Source organism: Amblyomma mixtum, chromosome 9, assembly GCF_055824585.1.
Source record: "Amblyomma mixtum isolate Tamu chromosome 9, ASM5582458v1, whole genome shotgun sequence".
Taxonomy (NCBI): domain Eukaryota; kingdom Metazoa; phylum Arthropoda; class Arachnida; order Ixodida; family Ixodidae; genus Amblyomma; species Amblyomma mixtum.
In genome coordinates, this window is record NC_143020.1 from 49205798 (window position 1) to 49230435 (window position 24638).

General features: G+C 46.4%; 2 protein-coding genes across 3 annotated transcripts in view; both read right to left on the reverse strand.

Annotated features, from left to right (window-relative positions):
* Positions 1 to 18416, reverse strand: part of LOC149328933 (CUGBP Elav-like family member 2) — a 572935-nt gene extending 554519 nt beyond the window's left edge. The window contains exon 1 of one of the 2 annotated variants that reach the window (XM_089559969.1): positions 18284 to 18416. The gene's annotated coding sequence lies outside the window, so the exon portion shown is untranslated. Of the gene's footprint in view, positions 1 to 17516; positions 17659 to 18283 lie in introns of those variants that run through there. The other variant, XM_089559968.1, reaches the window with a different exon arrangement.
* A 289-nt stretch (positions 18417 to 18705) lies between these two features.
* The window catches only part of Tnpo-SR (transportin 3), an 83202-nt gene continuing 77269 nt past the window's right edge, over positions 18706 to 24638 (reverse strand). The window contains exons 25-26 of the mRNA XM_089559950.1: positions 22313 to 23877; positions 18706 to 21640 (exon numbers count right to left, since the gene is read on the reverse strand). Of these exons, the coding sequence (XP_089416076.1) occupies positions 23817 to 23877 (61 nt within the window). The 3' untranslated portion in view covers positions 18706 to 21640; positions 22313 to 23816. The remainder of the gene's footprint in view (positions 21641 to 22312; positions 23878 to 24638) is intronic.

Below are 24638 nucleotides of genomic sequence, written 5' to 3' on the forward strand. Positions count from 1 at the left end.
CCCGCAACCCAAGGCGTGACGCAGGGGTCTTTTGTCAGCGCCTTTAGACATGCTTGTTAGAGAAACGGGGTGCGTTGTGCAGAGTCTTTTGAGTCCGCCCGCCCCCTCAGTTCGAGATTTTGGTTTCGAACCTCGCAAAAAAGTACGGCGGCCGAGGGGGTACATGGTTGCCACGCAAGAGCCTCCTGCCGCCCGCCAAATCTGACGGAATGCAGTCTCACCGCATGGGTTGTGCTGTATCGAATGGTCCCCTGCGTACGGTCGTGAGCAACATGAGGGGGAACAAACTTATTCCACAAAAATGCGAATTTTCTAGTTTTTTCTCCAATAAATTTGAGACCGACTTTTGGATATTACACGCCAAGAGGAAAACTAATCAGTGAACAGAAAATAAAATTGTGCCTATCATAAACAATTATGGAATAATCACAAAATGGACGCTCAAACTTTGTTCCTTCTTATACTGCTCACGACTGTACGTGCTCTACGTTCCTGAAGCTGTGCTCTGTTTCGGTAAGCTAGGGCGCAGCGCAAGTTAATCGGTAGCCGAGTCCGAAACCTTATTCGCACCTGGCTGATTAATAAGAATGGACCGGTCAATCACATGGGACCCGTGTCGTGATTGGGCCCTACACTACGTAACCTACGTTTCTAAAACTGTGCAGTGTTTGTGGGAGCTGGCGCTGACGCCAGCCAATAGACGGCCACGTTTGAACACCTATCCGTACCTCATTAGTCGGGGCGATTACGCGTGATGCGCTGTCGTGAATGGGCCCCACCTAGTAGTAGTAGTAGTAGTAGTACTGGTTTATTTAACATAATAACAGAAAGAAAATATCTGCAGTGTTTCCGCAAGCTTAAACTGATGAGTTCCAACCAAGTAGCAGCAGAGTTCCAGAACCCCTTCCCGTCGACTACTGGCCATGACTATAGACCAATCACAGTGAGTGCGTGTCGTGATTGGACCCTTCCGCAAATACCTCACAATTCTAAAGCTGTTCAGCGTCCCTAGAAACTAATAATCGATGGCCAAGCTCGAACACCTACTCGCGCCTGGCTGCTCGGAAAGAATGCACCGACCAATCACCAGATGGCAAAACCCTGCCAATCACTGGCCGTCCTCGATTTCCAACAACCTCGCACATCGGCGTCCGATCTACAAGCACTGCACCGTTTTCGTCGCACGTAAAGTGAACACAGTGCGAAATTCAAGCCGTCTTTCGATTCCACCTACGCAGGCCACTCAAAAAAAGAAATCAAACAAAAAGGCAACCCAAGCAGAAAAACCACTCGGAATTCACCCTTTCGCGTGCCTAACGAGCGAGAGTTAAGCCGTTCCCCCCGAGCTCAGTTTTCGCTAACTTGAAAAGGTGATGCGCGAAATAGGCAGGCAGTGAGTAAAAATCTGTCGTTTGTAAAGGGGGCGCGGACGAGGTAAAGATGAGCAAAACAAAAACACAAAAAAAAGTAGAAAACGGCACCGCACGCTTTTCAAACGTGGGCCACGGAAGCAAGACGGATGCAGAGGAAGGGGGGGGGGGGGGGGGGCAGTACTTTTGCCGCGTGCGTCTAAAAATAAAGTTCCCCCTCCTCGGGACCAGAAGAAGGGGCGGCAGCCAGGCGCACAACGAGGCAATCTGAGGGCACGCACAGTCCAGACCAATCTGTCGACCCGTAATCTTCCCCCCCTCCCCCCCCCCCCCCCCCCTCCCAACCCCACCAGTCGCTCTCTATTGCTGGCCTCTTCACGTCCCTCCCATCCAGCCTTCAGTCAAGCACTGAACAAACAGAGCTTTTGAAAAAGGCCGGGCGATTCACGTACCCACGCAGAAATGCAGACACACACCGAAGGTCATTGAAGCAGCGAAAGAAAAGAAGCGATAAAACTTGTACCGCCGCCGTGTTCCGAAGAATACAACAGGCTCAAATCTGATACGCGCAGAGGACGAGTCGCCATTGAACGTTTTCCTTTCTTTCTTTCTCCTTTTTTTTTCTTTCTTTCTTCGTCATATGAATATGCGCCCCGCACGACCGCCACATTACGACTCGCGCTCGGGATCAAATTTAACAGGCAGCGATTCCCCTCCCTCTACGGTCGCTGACGTTGGCCGAGAGAAAACGCTATGGAGGGGGCTTCAGCTAAACCTTGGCTCCGTTGCTTATGCGTCATGAAACAAAATACAATAAAATTTCACTTTTCAAAAGGGTTTAAAGGAAGTAACTCGAAAGCATGATGAATTAATGCAACTGAACAAACCCCTAACCATGAAAAAATAAACGAATTTACAATTACAACATTTACTCGATAATCTCGCGTTTCGTCTCACAACCTGCCCTCCGCACCCATCGCCGATGACGAGAAGGGCGCGTCACTACACGCGATGAGCGGCGATGCCTGACGTCATTCGGCAGCACACCGCAAAGCCTCCCTACAGAGTGAGAGAAGAGGTGTGAAAGACGAGCCAAGAAGAAAATAGAGATCTTAAAATACTGCTGACCACGAACTGAACCTGCCAGAAGCGGACAAACGTGTAATGGGGCAAAATACGACCTTCACAAGCGAGCAGACCTCGGCCTAATTCGCGCAGCACGATCCATGCGAACAGGCCACAACGCGCCAAAAAAAATAAAAAAAAATAGACACGAACGGCGCATCCCCCGCACTAAGACTTCAAGAGCGCTGATAACCTGCTTAGAACTAACTTTTTCTTACCTGAGAAACAGCTGTACGATAGTGCTAACCTGCAAAACAATTGTACGATAGTAGCCATATCAGTACCCCGCCGCGGTGGCTATGTGGTTACGGCGTTCTGCTATTTAGCCCGAGTGCCCGGGTTCGAACCCGTCCGAGGCGGTCGCGTTTCGATGGAGGCGAAATGCAAAAGGCGCCCGTGTGCTGTGCGATGTCAGTGCACCTTATATTCCCAGGTGGTCGAAATTATTCCGGAGCCCTCCACTACGACACCTCTTTCTTTCTTCTTTCGGCCGCCGCGGTGGCTCAGTGGTTACGGTGTTCGGCTGCTGACCCGAAAGATGCGGGTTCGATCCCAGCCGCGGAGGCCGAATTTCGATGGAGGCGAAATTCTAGAGGCCCTCGTACTGTGTGATGTCAGTGCACGCTAAAGAACCCCAGGTGGTCGAAATTCGTGGAGCCCTTCACTACGGCGTCTATCAGAGCCTGAGTCGCTGTGGGACGTTAGACCCCACAAACCAAACGAACTTTCTTCTTTCGCTCGCACCTTCCTCCCTTCCCTTATGGCGCGGTTCGGGTGTCCACCGAGACGTGAGACAATTACTGCGCCATTCCTTTTCATCAAAAACTAATTTTAAGAACAGCCATATCTGTTCTAAATTCCAACTTGCAAGGGGGCCAGGAGTCCAGGACTCACCTCAAGAAAGGAAATAATCGAACTGAACAGAACCGAAGCACTGAATGTCCAGCAACATGAACAGCTAGCTCGGACAGCTGGAAAGAAAAAAAAATATGATATTCTATCTTCCCAAACCCTTTCCCTCACATTGAGACTACACCCGCCACGACGGCTCAGTCGACGGCGCTCGGGCCCGAAGTCGTGGGATCGAATCCCGGGTCTACGGTGGCCGCGACGGCTGCGTTTCTATGGAGGCGAAACGCAAAAGGCGCCCTCGGGCTGTGCGATCTTAGTGTACGTAGAAATTAACCGCTAAGTGGTTAATGAGGAGTTAACGACATCCCAGTCGAAATCAAGAGGAGGAAATGGACTTGACTAGAGCGTGTAATGCGAAGGCAATTAAGATAACCCATGGCAGTTAAGGGCAACGGTACTGGATTCTTAGAGAAGGCAAGCGTAGCAAGGGGCGGCAGAAAGTTAGGTGGGCGGATGAGATTGAGAAGTTCGATGGAATAGAGTTGCCGCAGCTGGCACGGGACAGGATTAATTGGAGAGATATGAGAGGTCTTTGCCCTACAGCAGCTAGGTGCAGTCAGGCTGATGATGATGGTCAAAATTATTCCAGAACAGTACACTAAGGCACCTCTTTCTCTCTCTCTTCTTTCACTCCCACTTTCCTCCCTTCCCTCACGGCGGGATTCCGGTATCTGCTTAGAGTGAGACAGTTTAAATCTCCGTGCTAAACGCACGGACTATTAAAGGGACACAGGAGAAACTGAAGTTGGCTACGGCATCTCTTCCTTTCTTCTGCCGCCGCGGTGGCTCAGTGGCTATGGTGCTCGGCTGCTGACCCGAAAGACGCGGGTTCGATCCCGGCCGCGGCGGTCGAATTTCGATAGAGGCGAAATTCTAGAGGCCCGTGTTCTGTGCGATGTCAGTGCACGTTAAAGAACCCCAGGTGGTCGAAATTTCCGGAGCCCTCCACTACGGCGTCTCTCATAGCCTCAGTCACTTTGGGACGTTAAACCCCATAAACCAAACCAATCTTCCTTTCTTCTTCCACTCCCTCCATATCTCTTCCCTTACGCCGCGGTTCGGGTGTCCACCGAGATATGCGGCACAGTTACAGTCATTTCGTTCCCTCCAAAACCAATTTTAATTTTCAGCATGTACCAGTCTCTACACATCAGACGTGACGGTGGCTCGCAGTGACATCGACGCGCTAACTGATCGGCGCTAGGATTTCCTTGCCAGAACCGCCGCCTCAGCCCTCAAAAGCGGTTTGGTTTGGTTTATGGGGTTTAACGTCCCAAAGCGACTAAGGCTATGAGAGACGCCGTAGTGGAGGGCTCCGGAAATTTCGACCACCTGGGGTTCTTTAACGTGCACTGACATCGCACAGTACACGGGCCTCTAGAATTTCTCCTCCAAAGAAATCCTAGCCGCCGCGGCCGGGATCGAACCCGCGTCTTTTGGGTCAGCAGCCGAGCACCATAACCGCTGAGCCACCGCGGCGGCTCTCAGCCCTCAAAAGCATCGCACGCTGTGTGGGGTTGAGGTCGCCCAATGCAGGCCGCAATCCTCTGCGATAACTCCGTCGTCGGAATCGGGATCCGTCTTAACGCTGTTGCAAACGTAAACGAAGCGACGACGGCTGATAGAGGCCTTCAACTTCCGGCCGGCAGTAGTTTTCACTTCAGCCGCTGCAGCCAGCAATCACGGAGTCCTCGTTTCCGTTTCCACCGCTTTACGTCACTCTCTTCCTATTTCATCATCAGAGAGTCCCGAGTTCGAATCGAAGCGGCGGGAAAAGGTTTTTGAACTTCGAATCAAAATCTCTTAGCAATGAATGCACCTTTCGCTGGTGGAGAAGCGGCAACAAAGCCATGAAATGCCCGAACTATCGGATTTTACTAACAAAAAAAAAATTTGATATGGTTGTTAACTTCTTCGAGAGAGACAAAGGAGAGCGAGAGAGATAAGGTGCATTAGAGAACAGGAAGGTCTTTCCTCAGCAGCGAATTTATCTGCAGTTCCTTGTTCGCCTTTGGCAAAGCCAGCCGAACGTGCTAGTAGTTGCTGTTAGAAAAAACGTATACTTCTGAACCGCAACTGCATTTCTGCAAAATTCATTGGCGTCCTTGCAGCATGCATACGAAGTGTGGCAGTTGAGATTACGCTGCTAATAGTTCAACATTATTTTTCAGTTTACAGACGTTACTAAAAACTTTTGAGGTCACTGCGGTGACCCGCATTGGAGCAATGCGAATGCACAACGTCAACGTACTATATCGACATCCGTGGCCGTTCTGACATCCATGTACTCTATTGAGGTCCATGGCTATTTCGACGTCAGTGTAATTTTTTTCGCGTTTAATTCACTAATTACATCTCATCAACCATTTTTTTCCCACGGCAACATTTTATCACACACTACAGTCGGATACAGCTTAAGTCTGCAGTCAAGCTCCGCCCAGATTCAGCCTCCGCGCACAGAATTCCTCCACGACGAAAAAGTAGTCCGCTGCTTATACGTTTCTTGTTACCTCAATAAGAAATTTATCGCATGGAAAAAAATTATGAGCTCTTAGAATTTTGATACACGGATTGTTTGATATAGTCAAACATTAAAAAGCTTATTTCGTTTACTGTTGCGATTGGCCAGCGAAGTAATACAAGACGCCGCGGACCGTTGCCCAGTGTTAGCAACTGGTGTTTAAGTTGTATCCTACTATACCTGTCACCACCAAACTTTCACACATTTATCTCCAAAGAACGACGTAATCGTGCGGACAAAATTTCAGACGACACTTTTTGCTGGCGCGACAGAGCCATTAGTAAGCGCTACCAGGGCGTCGCTATTCTGCTCGCTCGACTGTTGTGCGCGCACCCGTCGCTAGCACGGCGGCAGAACCGGATTGCACCAGTACACAGGAGGGTAGTTTCAACATCTATAAAAAAAAAAGTCGGATACAACTTAAAGAGGCAGCGGCTTTTCCCCGTCAAAGAGCCCCCTTCCATCCAATGGCGTAGGCCGATTCTCATGGCCCTGCTAGTCTGACAGTGCAGGGAGCGGTGCCACAATGGAGAGAGGGGTCTATCCCCGACTATGGACAGAGGGGACTATCCCCTTTCATCTGCCACTCCCTGCATTGTCACGCTAGCAGGACAATGAGAATCGACCGACGCCATTGGCTGGAAAGGGGGTTCTTTTGACGGGGAAAAGCCGCTGCGTTCTTGAGTTGTATCCGACTATGGACATCTATGCGTACACAATGGAAAAGACCTTAAAAAACATTTGCATTTCAACGCAATAGCGTTGAGGAGGTCATGTCGTCTTCGACCGTGAGCGAAAAATCCCCAGAGAACCAAACCAGGAGGAAGGTGGACCACTTACGTCACGTGACCTTGTGGCGTCATCACAACCTGCCCACCGCGGCAGGTGACAGTTAAAATTAATGATTGGTCACTCGGGAAGACCAACCTGGGTCGCACAAGCACCACCGCTAGGAGCACCTGCCATTGCAGGGCAGTGGCGCACTGCTTAAGCGCTGCACCACTACGCAAGGAGTGGTATGAGGACTCCCACGGTTCTATGAATGTCAAGTAGAGAATGACCAATTCCGCGTATATGACCATTAGCCCAGTGAAGCTATCGCGTCATACCCTCAAGGCGGAGCTAAAGTTTTTATTGTGACGACGTTCCGCAGCGCTGAAATCTGGTTCCCTCGAAGATCGATCAAAATGGCTAAAATCGGTACCGCCATGGAAACACGGTCGATAGAGCAGTACACCGGAGCGGCGTTACGTAACAGGCCTAGCGGGATACGGCGAACAGCGGCATCAACTTAGCCGCGGGCCATCCATCTCGCTTGGGGAGACTGCGCCCCATCCCCCTCCTCGGGGACAGGCCTCAGAGCGCTGCCAACTCCCGGCACGGCGGCGGGTCCCACGACAGGTGCCCGTGAGCTGCCATTTCCCCGCTTGTAACAACAAAGTGTCACGCACGACGCAGGCTGAGAGGCGGAAACAAAAGAAAAAGAACCGCCGAGTGAAAGCCTGACAGCCCAGCCCAATGTTCCTTCCCCACATCGAAGTCGCACCGACGCGAGCTCGCTACACAAGTGGAACAACCAGGAGGAGAGTCATTTGCGATTTAGAAACGGACGAGGGGGGGGGGGGGGGGGGGGGATCTGGCAGTCCCTTTGAGCAGCGCGACTGTTGTGTTGAGCAAGAGACTGGCAACGCGTAGACGCCAAATTAGCACGGTGCAAAGCAGTGGCATATGGCTGGGATACTTTCTTCTCTTCGAGGAGGAGAGGTAATGGAGGGAAGGGGGCAAGACGCGTCCGGTTATTGAAGGAAGCTTTTGACGTCATGTGGAACTGGGCAAACTTTGGGGGAGCAGTTTTCAAAGTAAGTTAGAAAAGCAGGTCAACCAAAAACGAAAGATGCTAAGTTTTTCGTGAAACGATGAAAGAGCCAAGTAGGTTTCTTCATCATTTCATTTTTTGGTTGGCATTCTTTTAAGTTTTCAGAATCAACAGCGTTCAACACACCCAACCTAACCGTATGTCCCCACACCCTGCAACAGAAAGGGATGTGGTCAGGAGGTGGGGGGTGTATAGTGCCAGTACTTAGTACCTAGTCATGGACGAAAGTTTGAGGGATGTGGTTTTGAGGAAAAAAAAAAACATCCCTGCATTGCCTCGCTGTTGCCAGGCAACAGATGGAATAGGCATGTTTCCTCAATCTTCTAAGCATTTCAATAACAACTGTTGTGCCTGATCACGCTGCAATAAATTTTCTCCCGCAAATCCACATCCGGCAAACTTCTGTCCATACTGTACTAGGCTCATAGAGCCGTGAGGGCTGTAGCAACAGCAATGTAAGGTTCTCGGTATACTGAACTCGGAAAACAATGAAGCCTGACCTCCAAAGGAAATGCTGATCTGTAGACAACAGAAACTGATAGCTAGATCAAACTTTGACAATGACCTTTCACTGAACACTATCACACTGAGGCATGCTATCATGGAGAACTATTTACAAGGACTCACTGATACAAAATCTCTATTTGTTGGCCCTTTGCAAAGCAAAGCTTGCACGATGTGTACTTCACGCAGCGTGCCTGCAAAAGTTTCGAAAGCGCATGTATTTTGGCACAATGTAGGAAAAACTTGTTCGGCCACAGCGCCAAGGGTAACTGCATTTTTGAAATTCTAAAAACTGATATGAATATTACCTACGGTGGGCTGAAATCCTCTCCATAAATAAGAAGACTAACAGTAATAGTTAAAAAGCTAAGTATATTATTAGTTAGCCTATGTACAGTCAGCACATATTACCTGTATTCTTACACGCTAGAGCGCTGACAATGCTATGCCAAAAAAATGCTCTTCTAACTGAAAAAGCCTATTTCTAAAAATTGCACAACATCTTAGGTGATCAGGTGTGCATACATGCTGCAGACGGAGCCCATGGATTTTTGCATAAATGCAATTCAAAAGACCATGCTTGTTAATGCAAGTTCAGCTCGCTTTTATAGCGCGCAAAGAACTGAAGCCGAACAATACACTCGTCTAAAAAGTAGCACTTGGTGTCGAGATTTCACAAGAAGTTTCTTCTTCTTGCTTTCTGATAGTTTTTGGTCTGCTTTCATCAGGCACACTCGCAGAGACCCAGATCAAGCTTCCAGTACTATACATGACCGCACACCAATGACCAAAACAATTAGGCCCAAATAAAAAAGACCCATGACATGACATAAACCCGTCACACAAGAGAAGTTCATATCATGGAGCTAAAATACCATACCTGCAGGTTTTAGACCAGTAAGCAATGAATTTATCAACCTCTAAGAGAGAACTGATACGGTGTGTGCCAAATTAAGAGTGGGTAAACAAGGCCATGTGTACTGTCATCAGGCATATGCGGTTGCAAAATGCTGGTCAGGGTAAATTAAAAGCAGGCATTAAAAAAGCTGCACAAAGCACGAGCAACCCTATACAAGCAGACCGGAACAGATATCCTGCCCATTCTCAGTGTTCTCTTCGATCTTCCACACAAGTTGTTTGTTGCCTCAGGTAAGTGATTACAATTTCTATCCCATAGCCAAACCTATGTTCTTCAGCCAGCCTTCTTAAACATGAAGACAGAAATGTGCATTTGTGAGCTCAATTAAAAAAAGAAAGGTAACATGCAGCTTGAAGAAATATAGCAACCTGGATATTGTGAGCCTAGCATGCACTGCCCGACCTCATACAATGTACTACACTAGCGAGATTAAGAGGAATAGAAAACTCGGTACAATTATGGTTTATGGGGGTTTAACGTCCCCAAGCAACTCGGGCTACAAGGGACGCCTAGTGAAGGGCTCCGGAAATTTCGACCACTTGGGTTTCTTTAATGTGCACTGACATTGTATTATTATTATTATTATTATTATTATTACTAGTTTTCCATCTTTTCACCTCCTTTTCACCCACACAGTGGTACTACGGCCTTTCTGGTGCTTTGATTTTAAAACTAAGCACGTTCCTCAGCGCGCGCTTCGTCTCCCGTTTTTTGTTCCCTCGATCAAATACCAGATACGGCGAGGCAAGACATTGTGTGCATGTGCCTAAAGCTTTCAATGACTTGCCGGACGACATTTTTTCTGCTACTTCTGTAATTGCGCTGAAAAATCTACTTTGTTTGATTCGAATATTTTATGCTTGTATTTCACTGACAAGTGTGTCAGTTCATTCACTTCACCTTCCTGTAACGGGTGAACTTTTTGCTGTAAATTGGTTTAGTCCAATGTATTCCAAGTGGAAAAAAAAAAATGTGCTGCCACACCAACTTGCTGGGCCAAGTTCCGCAGGGCACTATTGGGTTAGACGGGCCTGATGACTACTGTAGTTATCTATGGTGACAATAAAGACATTATATTATTATTATTACTTACTATGCGAGTACGTCAAAAATAAGGGAAGAGAAAGGGAAGTGATGGCTGGACTTAACAAGGTCAAGGGCACAAGATCTGTCCATTCCACCTTCATTCAAACAGATGAAGAATGACTGACTGATTAGCAGATTATTTCATGCCAAAAGTAACACTATAGACAATCAAGTATGCAATGGTGCAAGGTTCTGCACTGATTTTAAACACCAAGGGTTCTTTTGCATAACACAGAGGCATTTTAACCAAGACTCCAATGAGTTCAACAATAGCAAACTTTAGATTAGAGACTCGCGTTTAATCCATGCCACTGCGAGCTTTGCCTTAATACACTTTCAGCCATCATCATCTAGAATCACATGGCATCGATATCCCTCTGACTTAATACAAGTACAGGGTCAGTCAAAAGTTCCCAGGCCACATGGTCCGCTTTTCATCTGTATATCCTGGCACTTAAGATTCCGATAGAGCCGTTAAGGTTCTCAGATGGTAGAACGATCCTTCTTCTATTCTCTACAGATATTTTGAGCTTCGAGGTTATCTCAACATCCCGACTATGCTGCTCAAAAGCAAACCATGTGGCCTTGGAACTTCTGACTGACCCTGTACATATATTTTTTCCCCACTATACAATAAATGCTTTTTTTTTTTTTACTAAAGCTATACCAAAATGGAACGGCCAACACAATTAATGTGTTTATAAACAAAAATGTTCTTCAAGCAACTGAAGAAACGTTATGTTAGTAGCTCTAAACTAGTTCTCCTTTGTTTCTGCGCTTACCTATATTTCTTTACTTAACCATACAATTAGCATTGTGTAATGCTGCCCATTTGCATCTATCTGCCTGGGCCTCTTACTGGCCTGTAGTATGTGATAAAGAAATTAAATAAAAATAAGACAGTAACAATGGCCGACCTTCGAACTCGGTCGCTGGCATATTATGCCAGTACTCGAAGTACTGGCATATTAATGGCGAGACACGCTTGTCAATGCAATTTTTTTTTCATTTGTTTCCAGTTACAACACATGCAGATGAAAGCCACAGGATGAATAAGGCAAGCTCGAAGCATTTGTGTTATGCTCGGGATGAATTGTGCAAGTTCCCTGAACCACAAGAGTAAATACGTCAAAGCTGAGTGCAATAAACATAAGCTGAATTCAACACTATAGCCAAACGGGCGAGTTGGTGGTACATATTGAATGCCAACAGCGCAAACGACGCAGACAAAGTAGAAGAAAACACAGGACAAGCGCTGACTCACAACTGAAATTTTATTCAAGGAAAGTAGTACATTTTATAGAAAAAGTGGCCAACTTATCAGCTAGTAAACACAACCCATGTTTCTACGTGGCATCAAGGTATGCAACCTCACTGTCATATAATGAAATAGATGGCTTACTGACGCATAACCTTGTTTTTTTCCTCATGTGATATGCTTCCATAATCTCACGTGTTAATCGGGACGGGTGTTTGTAGAGGATATCACAGTAAGGCAATGAAGGAAAACAAGATTGGCAGTCTCAAACATGGTCAACTAGATTATTAGATTTGTTAGCTTCCAGATTATTTGCATGCTCTTTCAAACGTGTATTGATGCAACGCCCCGTCTGCCCGATATATATTTGTCCGCATGACATTGGGATTTTGTAAACTACCTCTTCTGCGCATGGCACATACATTGTTTCGAGACTGTTCGAGACCATGTTCGAGACTGCCAATCTTGTTTTCCTTCATTGCCTTACTGTGATATCCTCTACAAACACCCATCCCGATTAACACGTGAGATTATGGAAGCATATCACATGAGGAAAAAAACAAGGTTATGCGTCAGTAAGCCATCTATTTCATTATATGACAGTGAGGTTGCATACCTTGATGCCATGTAGAAACATGGGTTGTGTTTACTACCTGATAAGTTGGCCACTTTTTCTATAAAATGTACTACTTTCCTTGAATAAAATTTCAGTTGTGAGTCAGCGCTTGTCCTGTGTTTTCTTCTCTTTGTCTGCGTCGTTTGCGCTGTTGGCATTCAATAAGCTGAATGCCGGGTCACGTATTAGAAAGCATACTACAGCCACACTACTTTTCATGCTGTAAGCAGTGTGTGGACTAATACAGAGGCAACGACTAGAAAAAAGCACAGCACAATATAGATGTGGACATTGGTGCCTTAACCCTTTCAGGTGCCATTTTTTGTTTTGACTGAAATCAAGTATTTTCTCACTTAAGTAGGATATTCAGGCCTCAAGAAAGAGAATTTGTTAGTTTTCGAACGGGAAAGACAAGCAGGTGAGTTTTTACAACGATGTGGAGAATTGCGTACAAAGTTTCAGATTTTTTAGAAATAGTAACATCGAAACGCTCTCGTGTGTCAGGTAAACACCCTAGGGATCGTGGAATCACTTTGTGTTTCGAAGATTCACATTACGCTCGAAATTGAGCAAAAACGACCGATGTTTTCACTCGTGGCAAAATCTGTCTGCACAAAAACGGTGGATAGAGTGCTACCCAGCTCACTCTTATGTGAAATATTATTTTGCTGCATTCGCTACATGGTACAAAAAAGCAACTTATTTGCAACAAGAAGGGTGCTCAATTTGACTGAAATAATGAAATCACTGTTAAGTGCCCTAGTTTCTCAGAAAAAGCTGTAAGTTTGCAGCTTACGCAATTGTGTACAAAGCGCCAAAAAGGGTTAAGGTCCTAGTTAGCATCAGCCCACAAATTCTTGATGACCAAATATTTTCGCCAATCCAAAACTAAGCACTCAAAGCAATGTGAAAGGATATACATTTTTTTCACTACGTCGCCTGCTTAGGCAACGGGAGAGCATTGTCCCAAGTTTAGCTTAATGGTACCTTGTATTTCAGCCACATAAAAGATTAGTCACACATGCCACACTGTTCACCAAGCAGCTGTCAGAAAATGATATGGCATGGCACGTGGGCTGAAAATCCTGAAGCTGACGGATGACGGATGCTGTACTGATGCTGTACTATGACGGATGCTGTACTGGAGATCTCTGGAGTAATTTTGACAAACTTGGGTCTCATTAGTGCGCACTGACATCGCACAGCACATGGGTGTGTTTGCATTTCACCCATAGCGCTCATTAGTGACTACACGGCTTGTCGCAACCATAGAAAAACGACTAGCATGTTCTTTCAATCCCTCCCACTACCCCGAACTGTTGGTCTGCTGTTTGAGAAGATAAAAAGTCAGACGCTCAGAAAAGCTATCAAGCCTTGTACGACCATCAGGATAATGACAATAGAAAAATCACTAGCATGTTCTTTCAATCCCTCACACTACCCCAAACTGCTGGTCTGCTGTTTGAGAAGATAAAAAGTCAGACGCTCAGAAAAGCTATCAAGCCTTGTACGACCATCAGGATAATGTCAATAGAAAAATCACTAGCATGTTTTTCAATCCCTCCCACTACCCCGAACTGTTGGTCTGCTGTTTGAGAAGATAAAAAGTCAGACGCTCAGAAAAGCTATCAAGCCTTGTACGACCATCAGGATAATGTCAATAGAAAAATCACTAGCATGTTCTTTCAATCCCTCACACTACCCAAAACTGTTGGTCTGCTGTTTGAGAAGACAAAAAGTCAGACGCTCAGAAAAGCTATCAAGCCTTGTACGACCATCAGGATAATGTCAATAGAAAAATCACTAGCATGTTCTTTCAATCCCTCACACTACCCAAAACTGTTGGTCTGCTGTTTGAGAAGACAAAAAGTCAGACGCTCAGAAAAGCTATCAAGCCTTGTACGACCGTCAGGATAATGTCAATAGAAAAATCACTAGCATGTTTTTTCAATCCCTTCCACTAGCCCGAACTGTTAGTCTGCTGTTTGAGAAGATAAAAAGTCAGACGCTCAGAAAAGCTATCAAGCCTTGTACGACCATCAGGATAATGTCAATAGAAAAATCACTAGCATGTTCTTTCAATCCCTCACATTACCCCAAACTGTTGGTCTGCTGTCTGAGAAGATTAAAGCGAGACGCTCAGAAAAGCTATTAAGCCTGGTACGACCACCAGGATAATGTCTCTTACGCAGCCTTCTACAAAGACTAGGCACCGCTCTCGGAGAAGGAACTGGTTATACAGACATGCATAGGTGATTCTAGGGGCTATAGTAAAGGCTCCACAGGACAAGACAAGCCCTGCCTTTTATGCTGGATGAAATCTGCAGCAGGTATAGCTTGATAGAGCAATGAGTGTGACTGCTTCAATTTATACACCACACCGTACATCAAGGTTAGTTATGCAGTTAAGTCATGCAGTTAACAAATCCCAGCCCGTCCCCCTGTGAGCACACCCACTCCCATGCCAACCTGGGCTGGAGTATTGCACAGCACTATGGATACAATGGATACGTAGCAAACCGCACACAACTTCACTGGTACTGCTTGCAAACGCAGAACAATTCTAATGCATCAGTAAAAATATCGAGCCTTCCTTGAATACAATGAAATGGCAGGATTTGCTGGAAAAGTACCGACAGTGGAGGTGATTTTAGGGAAGTGGTAAAGCGGACGTCAGAGGATGAGATGAACAGGTAGTACTGCAGATGCAACAGGCATGAACAATACTTTCCTAAGGAAAAGACTGCGCCATGGCCTGTGAGGCTACGCAAGGTTGGGGCATGACTGAGTGATTGAACAACAAGAAAAAAGGAGCAGCTCGATGCGAGTCACGTGACTTGCAATAACTGCTCTTCATGAACAATACTTCCTCAGGGGTTCTATTTAAGGCGTCAAGAAAGCAATCCAGAGAAGGGTTCGAGACAGGGTGCCAAGTGGCATTACCCAACGTTCAACTTAATAATCTCCATGAAAGCCATTTCTTGACAGAGCTCCAAAGCTGCTGATATGTAGCATAGGGATGAGTATGCTATATGATGTGCAAGAAACCGACGAAGTAGTGAGCTATACATCACCTGCTTCTCCAACAAAAATTACTGCACCTAAGTACCACACCAAACCAAAGGCAAAATGTCTTTCCATTATATGTGTCTTGTTGAAGTCATTTACTCTACATTAAACTATTACGTATCAAACAAATCAGTCGCCTTGTATCAGCTTTCGGACATGAGTCATAGTTAATGCCTGCAGATTGTGGCCACGGCAATAATCTACAAGGCTGGAGACATAAAACGGCTTCCTATAAAACAAATGATGCTCAGGCCAATCAGTAGGGCATCCCTCACTACTATTATTACTACCAAAAAAGACGGGAAAATGGAACGATAAACTAGAAGAGAGAGACGCAAAACTTCTACCTGTGTCAGTGTGAATTGAGCTAGAACTTACATGATAATTTTGGTTGTGTTTTATTCGTTGCATATGACTGCATGCCTTTGCTGCACAACAGTTTGTTGCACTTCTGATGAGCTTTGTAGGCTCTGCTCAACTACTGATGAAGTTGATTTACACGGGCTTTTAATTAATGTTGGGTCAGTAGCTACGTGGAGGTTTCTCGAGCAATTTCCAATGCATGCTCATGCCACCTGAAAGGCGACACCTTACAAGGTCTTAAACCTTTCACAATCTGTACAAACACGTTTCGAAACGATTTTCAGAAGGTCGAGCAAAGAAAATCTCAGCCTGCTTCAAAGGAGCTTTACTTCAACACTAGAGTCCAAGGAGGCAAGGATTCATGTTGATGCCGCTACGAACTAGCATGTATTTCACACACACACAGAATGCACACTTTAACCAAAGGCATTTAACGTGCGTCTAAAGGCCCGCACGTGAATTCAGTATCTCTGAGCCACTTTGAATCACCAATTTCTCTTGGGAGACAAACACAGCACAAGTATCATGCACAAACAAGCTGCTCAAGGGCAGCTTTGAGGCAGTTATAAACATGTGAGAAAGTTAAAATTCGGGGCGGGCGACGCACAACTAAACAATCTCCCGACTAAACAATCAGTTCTGCACAATCTTGTCAGCGCTCACTCCACACGAGCTAACTCCCTCTCCACTGACGCCCACAACATGGCAACAGCTCGTAAACAAGAACAAAAAACACTAAAGCCTCCACACACGTGACTGGGAGACGTGTCAGGCATGCAACCAGATCGGCGCGTTCGAGACGACTTCGCAAAGAAGCGCGCTTTTTTTTTTTTTTTTCCCCCACATCACGCCCGACCTCGGCCCCATCAACTGACCGTGGCATTCGAACCTGCGACGAAGGAGGGGCTTCACAAGGTTTCGCTATGCCCCAATCTGCTCACCGCGCGCACCGCCGTGAGCGCGTGATTCGCGATGAAGCACACACACACACCCATTACGTTTCGTTTTCTAAACGCGAAGCAGACGGTCTGCACGCGCGATTCGACACGCAAACGAGGCACAACTGGCAACAACAATAAAATACGCGCCTCTGAAGCAACTGAACGCGTGACCACGACCAAGTCAGCGTGGAATCCGAACCGGCGAGCCCGTTTCTGCCGAGATCCGCGAGATCTGGCCGTGCGTGATCTATGGTCGCTTCTTCGAGCTGGCGTTACGACTCGGCCGTCCAAGACGTCGTCGTCGGGGCCGCCACGGCGGAAGACGCTCGGGGACGTCTTCGAGGACCTCGTGCGAGCCGCGGACGGGGTCCATTAGCCTAAAATATGTGCAGTGTCCCGCGAACAACGCTGTTCACGCTCCACGGCCGCCCATATTTTTTTCTTTCGCCTTTCCTCGACCCGGGCGCCTCCGCCGCCGATTCGGCCGCAAAAAAACGCACGGCGACTGCTATTGTTTCTCCGACGATTCCTTCGCTTCGGCGTAGTTGGCGATCACCGCCGATGCAACAGCAACGACCACGACGAAGCGTGCTTGCCATTTAACCGGAATGCTTAGAGGGAGAGGTCAAGCAACTCGGCTAAAGGCACCGGTTGCTACCAGCTAGAGCGTTTCGCTAGGGGGGGCGGCATTTTTTTTTTTTTTCGCTAACCGAGCAGAACGTATTGCTCGCTAGGTCTTCGTTGGGTTCATTCGCAAGCTGTCGAAGCGATGGTAAGAAGAGAGAAACAAAAACCGGCGCTCCGAGCCGAGGTTAGAAGGCGCAACTTTCTCAAATGGCATGCCATGCCGGCAGCAGAGACCTTTAAACGTGCGGCGCCCGATGCGGCGTCGGCTCGGCGCGTTTCGCCGACCCGCGAAGGTTAGATATTAGAGAGATAGGTAAAAGGCACATTACCTACAGAGCACAAGGGACGCAGACAGACAACACACATAGACGCACAAACAAAACAACACTAGAAAAAACACCACGGACAACACCAAACAAAATGGCGTGGCGCAGGACTTTGCCGCTGGATGGCAGCACGGGGGTGAAAAACAAAAGTAAAACAAAGCAAAGAGAATAGGCACGCTCGCGTTTCGCGCGATCGCGACGCTCCGAGCGAGCGATGCCGCCTTCAACAAGTGCTTCGCACGGCTTCCTTATTCTTTTCTTCGATTCGCGAACTAGCGCTTAAACTAATAAAAAAAATAACAACATAACGGTTTTAGAAACGCATCAAGTGCAACGCCTGGATATGTCCGCTGCTAGCAGCGAGCGAGCCAAGCGCGTAAAAGCGAAATCGTACGCCAAAAAAAGAAAACAAACAAAACGTAGACGCAATGCGAATCTTGTGACTTCATCATTCCGTGCGACACTATTACAGTGTTTGCTCTCGGAAAAACGCGAACGCGCAGTTGAGCGCCGTGGATTTTGGGAAACTGTTGACGATCGGCTAGCGTCGCAAGTCGATACCTGCGCAGTCGTCGATCACGGAAACAGAACTCGGGGAGAAGGTGCGATAGCGGCTCTTTTATTTGCCGTCAGCGAGAGCCACATGTGCGTGTGCGAAGAGAGCACACATACGCAAGCGCGATAGCTCGACACCTGCCGCGTTGGCGCATCGGTGGCGTGTCTTAGCGAGTTACGGAACGCGTTAGCGAATATTGAAGACTGGTACGTACCACATTTAAAAGACGCCAGGACACAGAGGAAAGGATTCCGGCACAACGGCGACACCAAAACAGCCACGAAAAGCAGACGATGGCACATAAACAGATACACGTGAAGCCGCATGCACGTATTCACACACCCTCGTTTAATGCTTTCATCCGCGGTTTCGTAAACGGCGCTTTCCCGCCAGGAGCATTTTAAAATCCAGCAAGATTCAGCCGTGTGGCTTCAAGTCATTAAAAATACCTTCTGCCCGCCGATTAATGTTGCGTAATAAGAGTATTCGTGAGAAATTTAACTAAGCCGCGAGTTGTGACGCGAATGGGTTTAGGCCTACACGCCTTGCCTAAAGATCATGCTTTCACAATTGTTCATTCATCATCGCTAACACCAGCTGCGTGTTGGGTGGCATTTAAAGAAAGGACAAGACAAGTTTGTGTCATATACACTTTCTTTTATAAAAACCACACTTCCACGAGGCGTGAAAACAACGCCCCAACATGAGCAGGCAGAATGTTCCATTTGTTTTCACCTGAAATGGTTGCGCGGATGGTCTCTCACCATGAAGGGGGGAAAAAAATGCTTAACGGTATAAATAACGGCGCAATCCCACATCCCCATTCGCCACAAAAGCCGCGCAGTAACCAAAAACTTTAACAGCATGACAAAGCACAGATTCGTATATGTCGAGACTTCCCACTGAACTAAATTTGAGACACCCGCAAAGAAAGCCATCTCAAAGCCGGAAATCGCGAACGCAAAACGGTCATAACTGACAGGCATGCGACAAGCAGGAATTTTCAGACGTCTTTTTCAATGTTTTCGTTTAACAAGCACCAAGCGTAGACAATTATTTCCGACTGACCTCCAAACGTGTTTAAAGGCACATAGCCCTATAAAAATAATTAGTTTCATGATGCCAGAAAAAAAAAAAACAAAGCGGTCCACTTTTCAACTTGCTAATGTATTAAGCCTACCTTCAATCTCTCTTCACAAGCATTCGAAAGCACGAGAAGCACCAACATCGTCAGTCTGTTAACAGGTTCATGGAGCACGGCAGCAATGTTCGCAGCATGATGGAGCAACCCAAATGCAGCAAGGCAACCACCCCCTCTCTCTCTGGTTACAGCATGCAAAGTGTGCATATCTCAATGTCATCATCTCTAAAAACAACCAGTGCTTTCACACTGAAAATGCATCACCTTTACAAGTTTTTCTCCCAGTAGGATAATATAGCTAGTCACACAGTGTAATGCACTGCGTGCAGTTGAAATTCTCAGTAGCAAAAAGGTCTTTTCCTACAGGTCATCACCCGATACAAGGTTGCACGACAAACACAAAACAGCCACTGTCCTTGAGAAAAAGAGATGGTCGGCGAGGTACCAGTGTGGAAAAGCATGCCTGCAGGCAACCTGGCTCACGCCAAGGAAGGTGAAAGAGTACAAAAATAAAAAACGACAGGGACAAAACCGCACATCCTCCCTGCGAGTCCGTTCCCACTCAACTCTTTTATCCCATCCTTTTGTGCTGTTCCACCTTCCTCGACTCGACAGCAGCACATATAAACGGCTGCAACGCTAAATGCGCATCGTAAAATGCTTCGCTCCGTTAAACCGCTCGCTTAATCGCGCAGTAATTTGATGCAGAGATAGCACACGGCAGTCTTGCTTTTTTCAATTACCAAGTTTTGATAATGTGCTTTCCTGATTTGATCGGAATTAATTACAAATCCGCATCACCTACAGACTGGCACCCGCCACATAACAAGCAGCTTTTGCGCAGTGCGCGTTTAGCGTTGCAACAGTCCGTACCACTCTGAACTTGGACTCCCAAGCGGACATCTTACTCGAGGAGCCATGACCAATAGACAAAAGCGGTTGTTCAAAAATGACCGCTGCCACTACATTCACACAACCCATGCTCAGAACGACTGCTTCCACACTAATCCAAGGAGAAAGCACTCTGCAAGTAAGCACACTTACATAATTTGTGCATCACTTATCAACGAGTAGAATGACTGAGCTGTCATTTGTTCACTACTGAGTAATGAGCGGAACATAGAAAAAATCTGTAACGCACCCCGTACAAGTTGGCGAGTGGCAACTGCATGAGGCGAGGATGCCTCTTTAAAACATGTGTAATAAGCAAAGACTTGAGTTTTCACAGCCCCCCTAGTTGTCCTGCTAAATAATCAAAAGGCAGCGGGTTCTTCAAAAGTGACACCAGCAATGCATAAATTTTTTTTTTTTCACTAGCAATGTCATAATAGTGAATACTCCCACCGAAATCAATCCTCTTCGCTCCAAGCCAATGTATAGCTTCCAAGATTGAGCTGCCTTACATGACTCTTGAGTGAAGCTACAGCCGATTTCATTCAGCCGTTTTCAACACCTAAAGCTGTAACCGCAGGCATTTATCTCACTGTCACGCGCATTTACCAGATGATTAACGTATGCCAGCACAGAAGCATCAGGGGACAACACAGCTTGAAAAAACCATTGAAACTTGCTTTCATTTCAACAAGTGCATAGAAAAAGGGATGTGCATTAAATGCAAGACAAGTGCACAGGCCTACGTTATTGAGGTGGTCGCAGGCTCGGTAGAGCTTGGGACATACTTTACTGCACAGACAAAAATCTCTCAAGTTTTGTACACGTCGTTAATACTCCTGTACACGTAGACTGGTCAGGTGCTACGAGAAATTGCTTGGCAGCACTCAACGGCGGAAGTTATTTTTATTGTTCTCCATCTTAAGCAAAAAACCAGTCCGAAAATCGGAAGTAACCCACTCCTCACACCCTTGGTAGATGCAAAGTTCTAGACCATTCCAGAAGCTGTTTTCTGTGTTACAATATTTTCTGAAATATATTAGCCAAGACTTCTACATTTGTGCTTAAATTTACATTGTTCGTCTAGCAGCTATCCTTAAGCATGAAAATTTACTGACTTTCAATACAGATGCTTACAGCTCCAACCAGAAAACAATACAAAATGTCAGCAATTCCCCACTGACTTAATGATTGTTAGTCAGAAAGCGATGTTAAAAAATTGCATGGGTTACTATATCTATTGAATTAGGACAACCACAACCTTCTTATATGACGAGTTTCTTTCTAGCCAAAAATCAATTTTTTTTTTTTTTTCAGCTATCAGTCTATTATTCACAACACTCTGGTAATAGTTCCCACATATACTCAGTGTGCTCGCATCACTTTTGGCTGCAGTCATCGACTAGGTTAGGATAACAGCTCAACGGCTGCTTTGGTGTTGCCATGTTGAACTGGCTGATAAAATTTGAACTGTATATAACCAATAACTGCATAATAATTAGGCCTTCCCCATCACACCATAGAGTTTCTTACTATTACCTAGAGGGAAAGCTGGCAGCCTGTCTATGGGAGTTTGCATGGCGACCCCTCGAGACCACTTCAGCCACCATGGGCGCTCAAAGCATCATGGGGCGGTGAGCTACTTGTTGCGGACCTGCAACTTTTGGCCAAAAAATAATAGAAAAATAAAGCTCTTTGATAACTACAAACATCCTAACATTCAATATCTTGTCTAATGATTGCAACAAACAAGCAGAAAAGCATTTAAGTGCAAAGTTTGCCCAAATTAAGAGACGACTCGCTCTCCTATTGGCCAAGTAATGAACACTATAAAAACTAATATTTCGTAATTAACAGGCGCACTTTTAAAAGTAAATATGTTTTCAAAAAAAAAATGTTGTTGCTTAGATACTTTAAGAAGTTTTTTAATGGCATTTCGGAAAAGTAAAACCTTTTATTCGCGTTGTGTGTCGTCGCGTTTTCATTACTATGGGTTTTGTCCACTGCGTTCGCGCGAAAGTCGTCTGCGCACACGCGAACAGCGTTTTCGGAATGAAACGTCTTAGTAGTGCCACTCCATGTTCCCAAAAAAGTACAACTGTTCCGCAACAAGTAGCTCACCGCCCCATGATGCTTTGGGCGCCCATGGTGGCTGAAGTGCAGCGCCGCCAGCTTTCCCTCTAGGTAATAGTAAGAAACTCTATGCATCACACTGAACCAAGCTTGCGTGTCAAGTCCACTGCAGTCAACAGCATGCGTGGCAATGCCCAACCATAAGGCCGCCTCGCGGAACCAGTAACTAAATCTTACTAAGCCCAACCATTCAGCACCACGATAAAAAAAGCACCCATACACTAGGTTCAACATGCGAAGCTATTCAACAATCTCCCAACAATTTCAACTAGGTTCCATTTCAACACAGCTTTCCTTCAACAGCTAGCCACGTCGAGTCTTGTGTTTTTGGAGTCATCATCTCGCTACAGTGGGCTTCCCCAACTCCCAAGCAAGAGAGAATTTTACGGCGTAGTCCAAGGAATATTTCCACCCATTGAAAGCTGTCGACAGTGTCGCAGAATCAGAGAGACCTAACCTACTTAGCACAACCTAACGATTACAGTGATAGAAAAGATTTGAGATGCGTATGTACATTTCGAATTGGTATCCTCCGAGAGAATGCACTTCAGTTTTGTGCACAAAGACATTAATCACATGCAAACAACAGCAAAAAGAAATAAACAAAAAAAGCAAACAATGCTTGGAGCGTCCAGAGAGGCAGCCAAAAACAGCTCTGCCCTCTTAACTACGGCGAGCAACCGTGAAGATGCAGGAAAAAATTTGCAGCCTCTCCAGCGTTCAGAACACAGGTCCGCAAACAGGTAAGGAGCATGGGTTTAACAAAAAAAAAAAAAGGGCCACGTTTCGTGACAAAACAACTTCTAGCCACAGGTGTGCTTGAGCAGGGGTCCAAGGTAGGAATAAGAGATGTCTCGTTTCGTGCGAGGAATCTTTTCAGCCGTCGGAGCATAAGTTACCGAAAAACCGCTTTGACAAGCAAAAAAAAAAAAAACGAATGGGTTCAATGTCAAGGTCTAAGCAACAAGATGGGGAGATGTAGTGGTCAAATCTGCACCTGATCCCTCCGACGCAAATCACAAAAAAAGACACATTTAACTCGACCTAGGACACGGAAGATGATCTCTGCTTAACTTGCAGGTCATTAGAAATTCATCACTAATACAGTGTCAATGTCAGAGCCAACAAGGTGGGAAAAAAAAAAGTGCAGTGGTTAAATCGCAGTGGTTAAATCTGGACTAGCCGCCCCCAGTAGACACCAGTTCAGACACAGACAATTTGAGGACAATCTTGAGAACGACCTTGAGAACAATCTAGGTATGTGGAGACTGCGCTGCCTGTTCAATGGCACCATGGAAAACCGACAGCAACATATAACATGGAGAGAGACAGAGAGAAAAAAAAGAAAAGGGATACGTTACCAATAACAATGTACACCAATACTTTTTTTTTTGCACAGTGTGCTCACCGTGCCTTCTTTTTACAGCACGCCTGAATGTCCACAGCCCCAGAACAGATGGTACAGTTCGCATGACAGGTCATTGCTATCAAAAAGAAAACTGAAAAAAAACGGGTCGCGGAAACTAAAACCACTCTGCAATGACGAGCAGACAGCGTCCAGGGAAGTGACATCGGGCGTCGATCATCGGTAGAGCCTGGAGAAATCCCGCAAGGACGTGGAAATGCTCCTGACATGCTCGGCGCTGCAGAAAGAAAAGAAAGAGGAAGAAAAAAAAGATGGGAGCATTAGCAAACACTGTCAAGCATATATCGTATAAACGCGGGTAAGGGACGCACCCGTGTATGGGCCGCACCTCGTTTTCCCGAAGGAAATGTTAATAGAAAATAAATCCGTGTAAGAGCCGCACCCGGACTTTCCATGACCCAGGCGGGAACAGCCTTCTAAATCCACGCGCAGTGGCCTCCGCGATCAGCTCTGGATGCGAGCAACAGTGTGCTTGATCGCGGAGGCCACGCACGCACACGAGTTTCCAAGTGCTGTTTATGGACGGTGCCCGAGGCCTCGGTCATGATCATCATCGTCAACTTTTCTCTCCGCAGCGACCTCCCGCTACCCACATCGGCATCAGTATCACCACCTCCTGCCTTTTCTGGCGTGTTGTGCCGCGTATTCACCGTAGTAGTTGTGGTGGTTGTGGCTTTCGCGTGCAGCTGCCGAGCATTGCAGTTTCAGCACAATGGGCAAGCACCTTAAAGGGACACTGAGGAGAAATTGAAGCTGGCTTGTATCGACAGAATACCAGCTCCTGATTACAAAAACGCCACTCATACTGACAACAAAGCTCTTGTAACGTAGAAAAGAGCAAGAACCAAAATACAGGTACCGCCGCCACAGGCCAAACTCGCAAGTACAAGCGTGATGAGATCATAGGACAAAACAGTGTTGCTAGAACGAATGGTTCTAGCAACACCAGGAACCGAGAAGCCATGAATCACTGAGGCG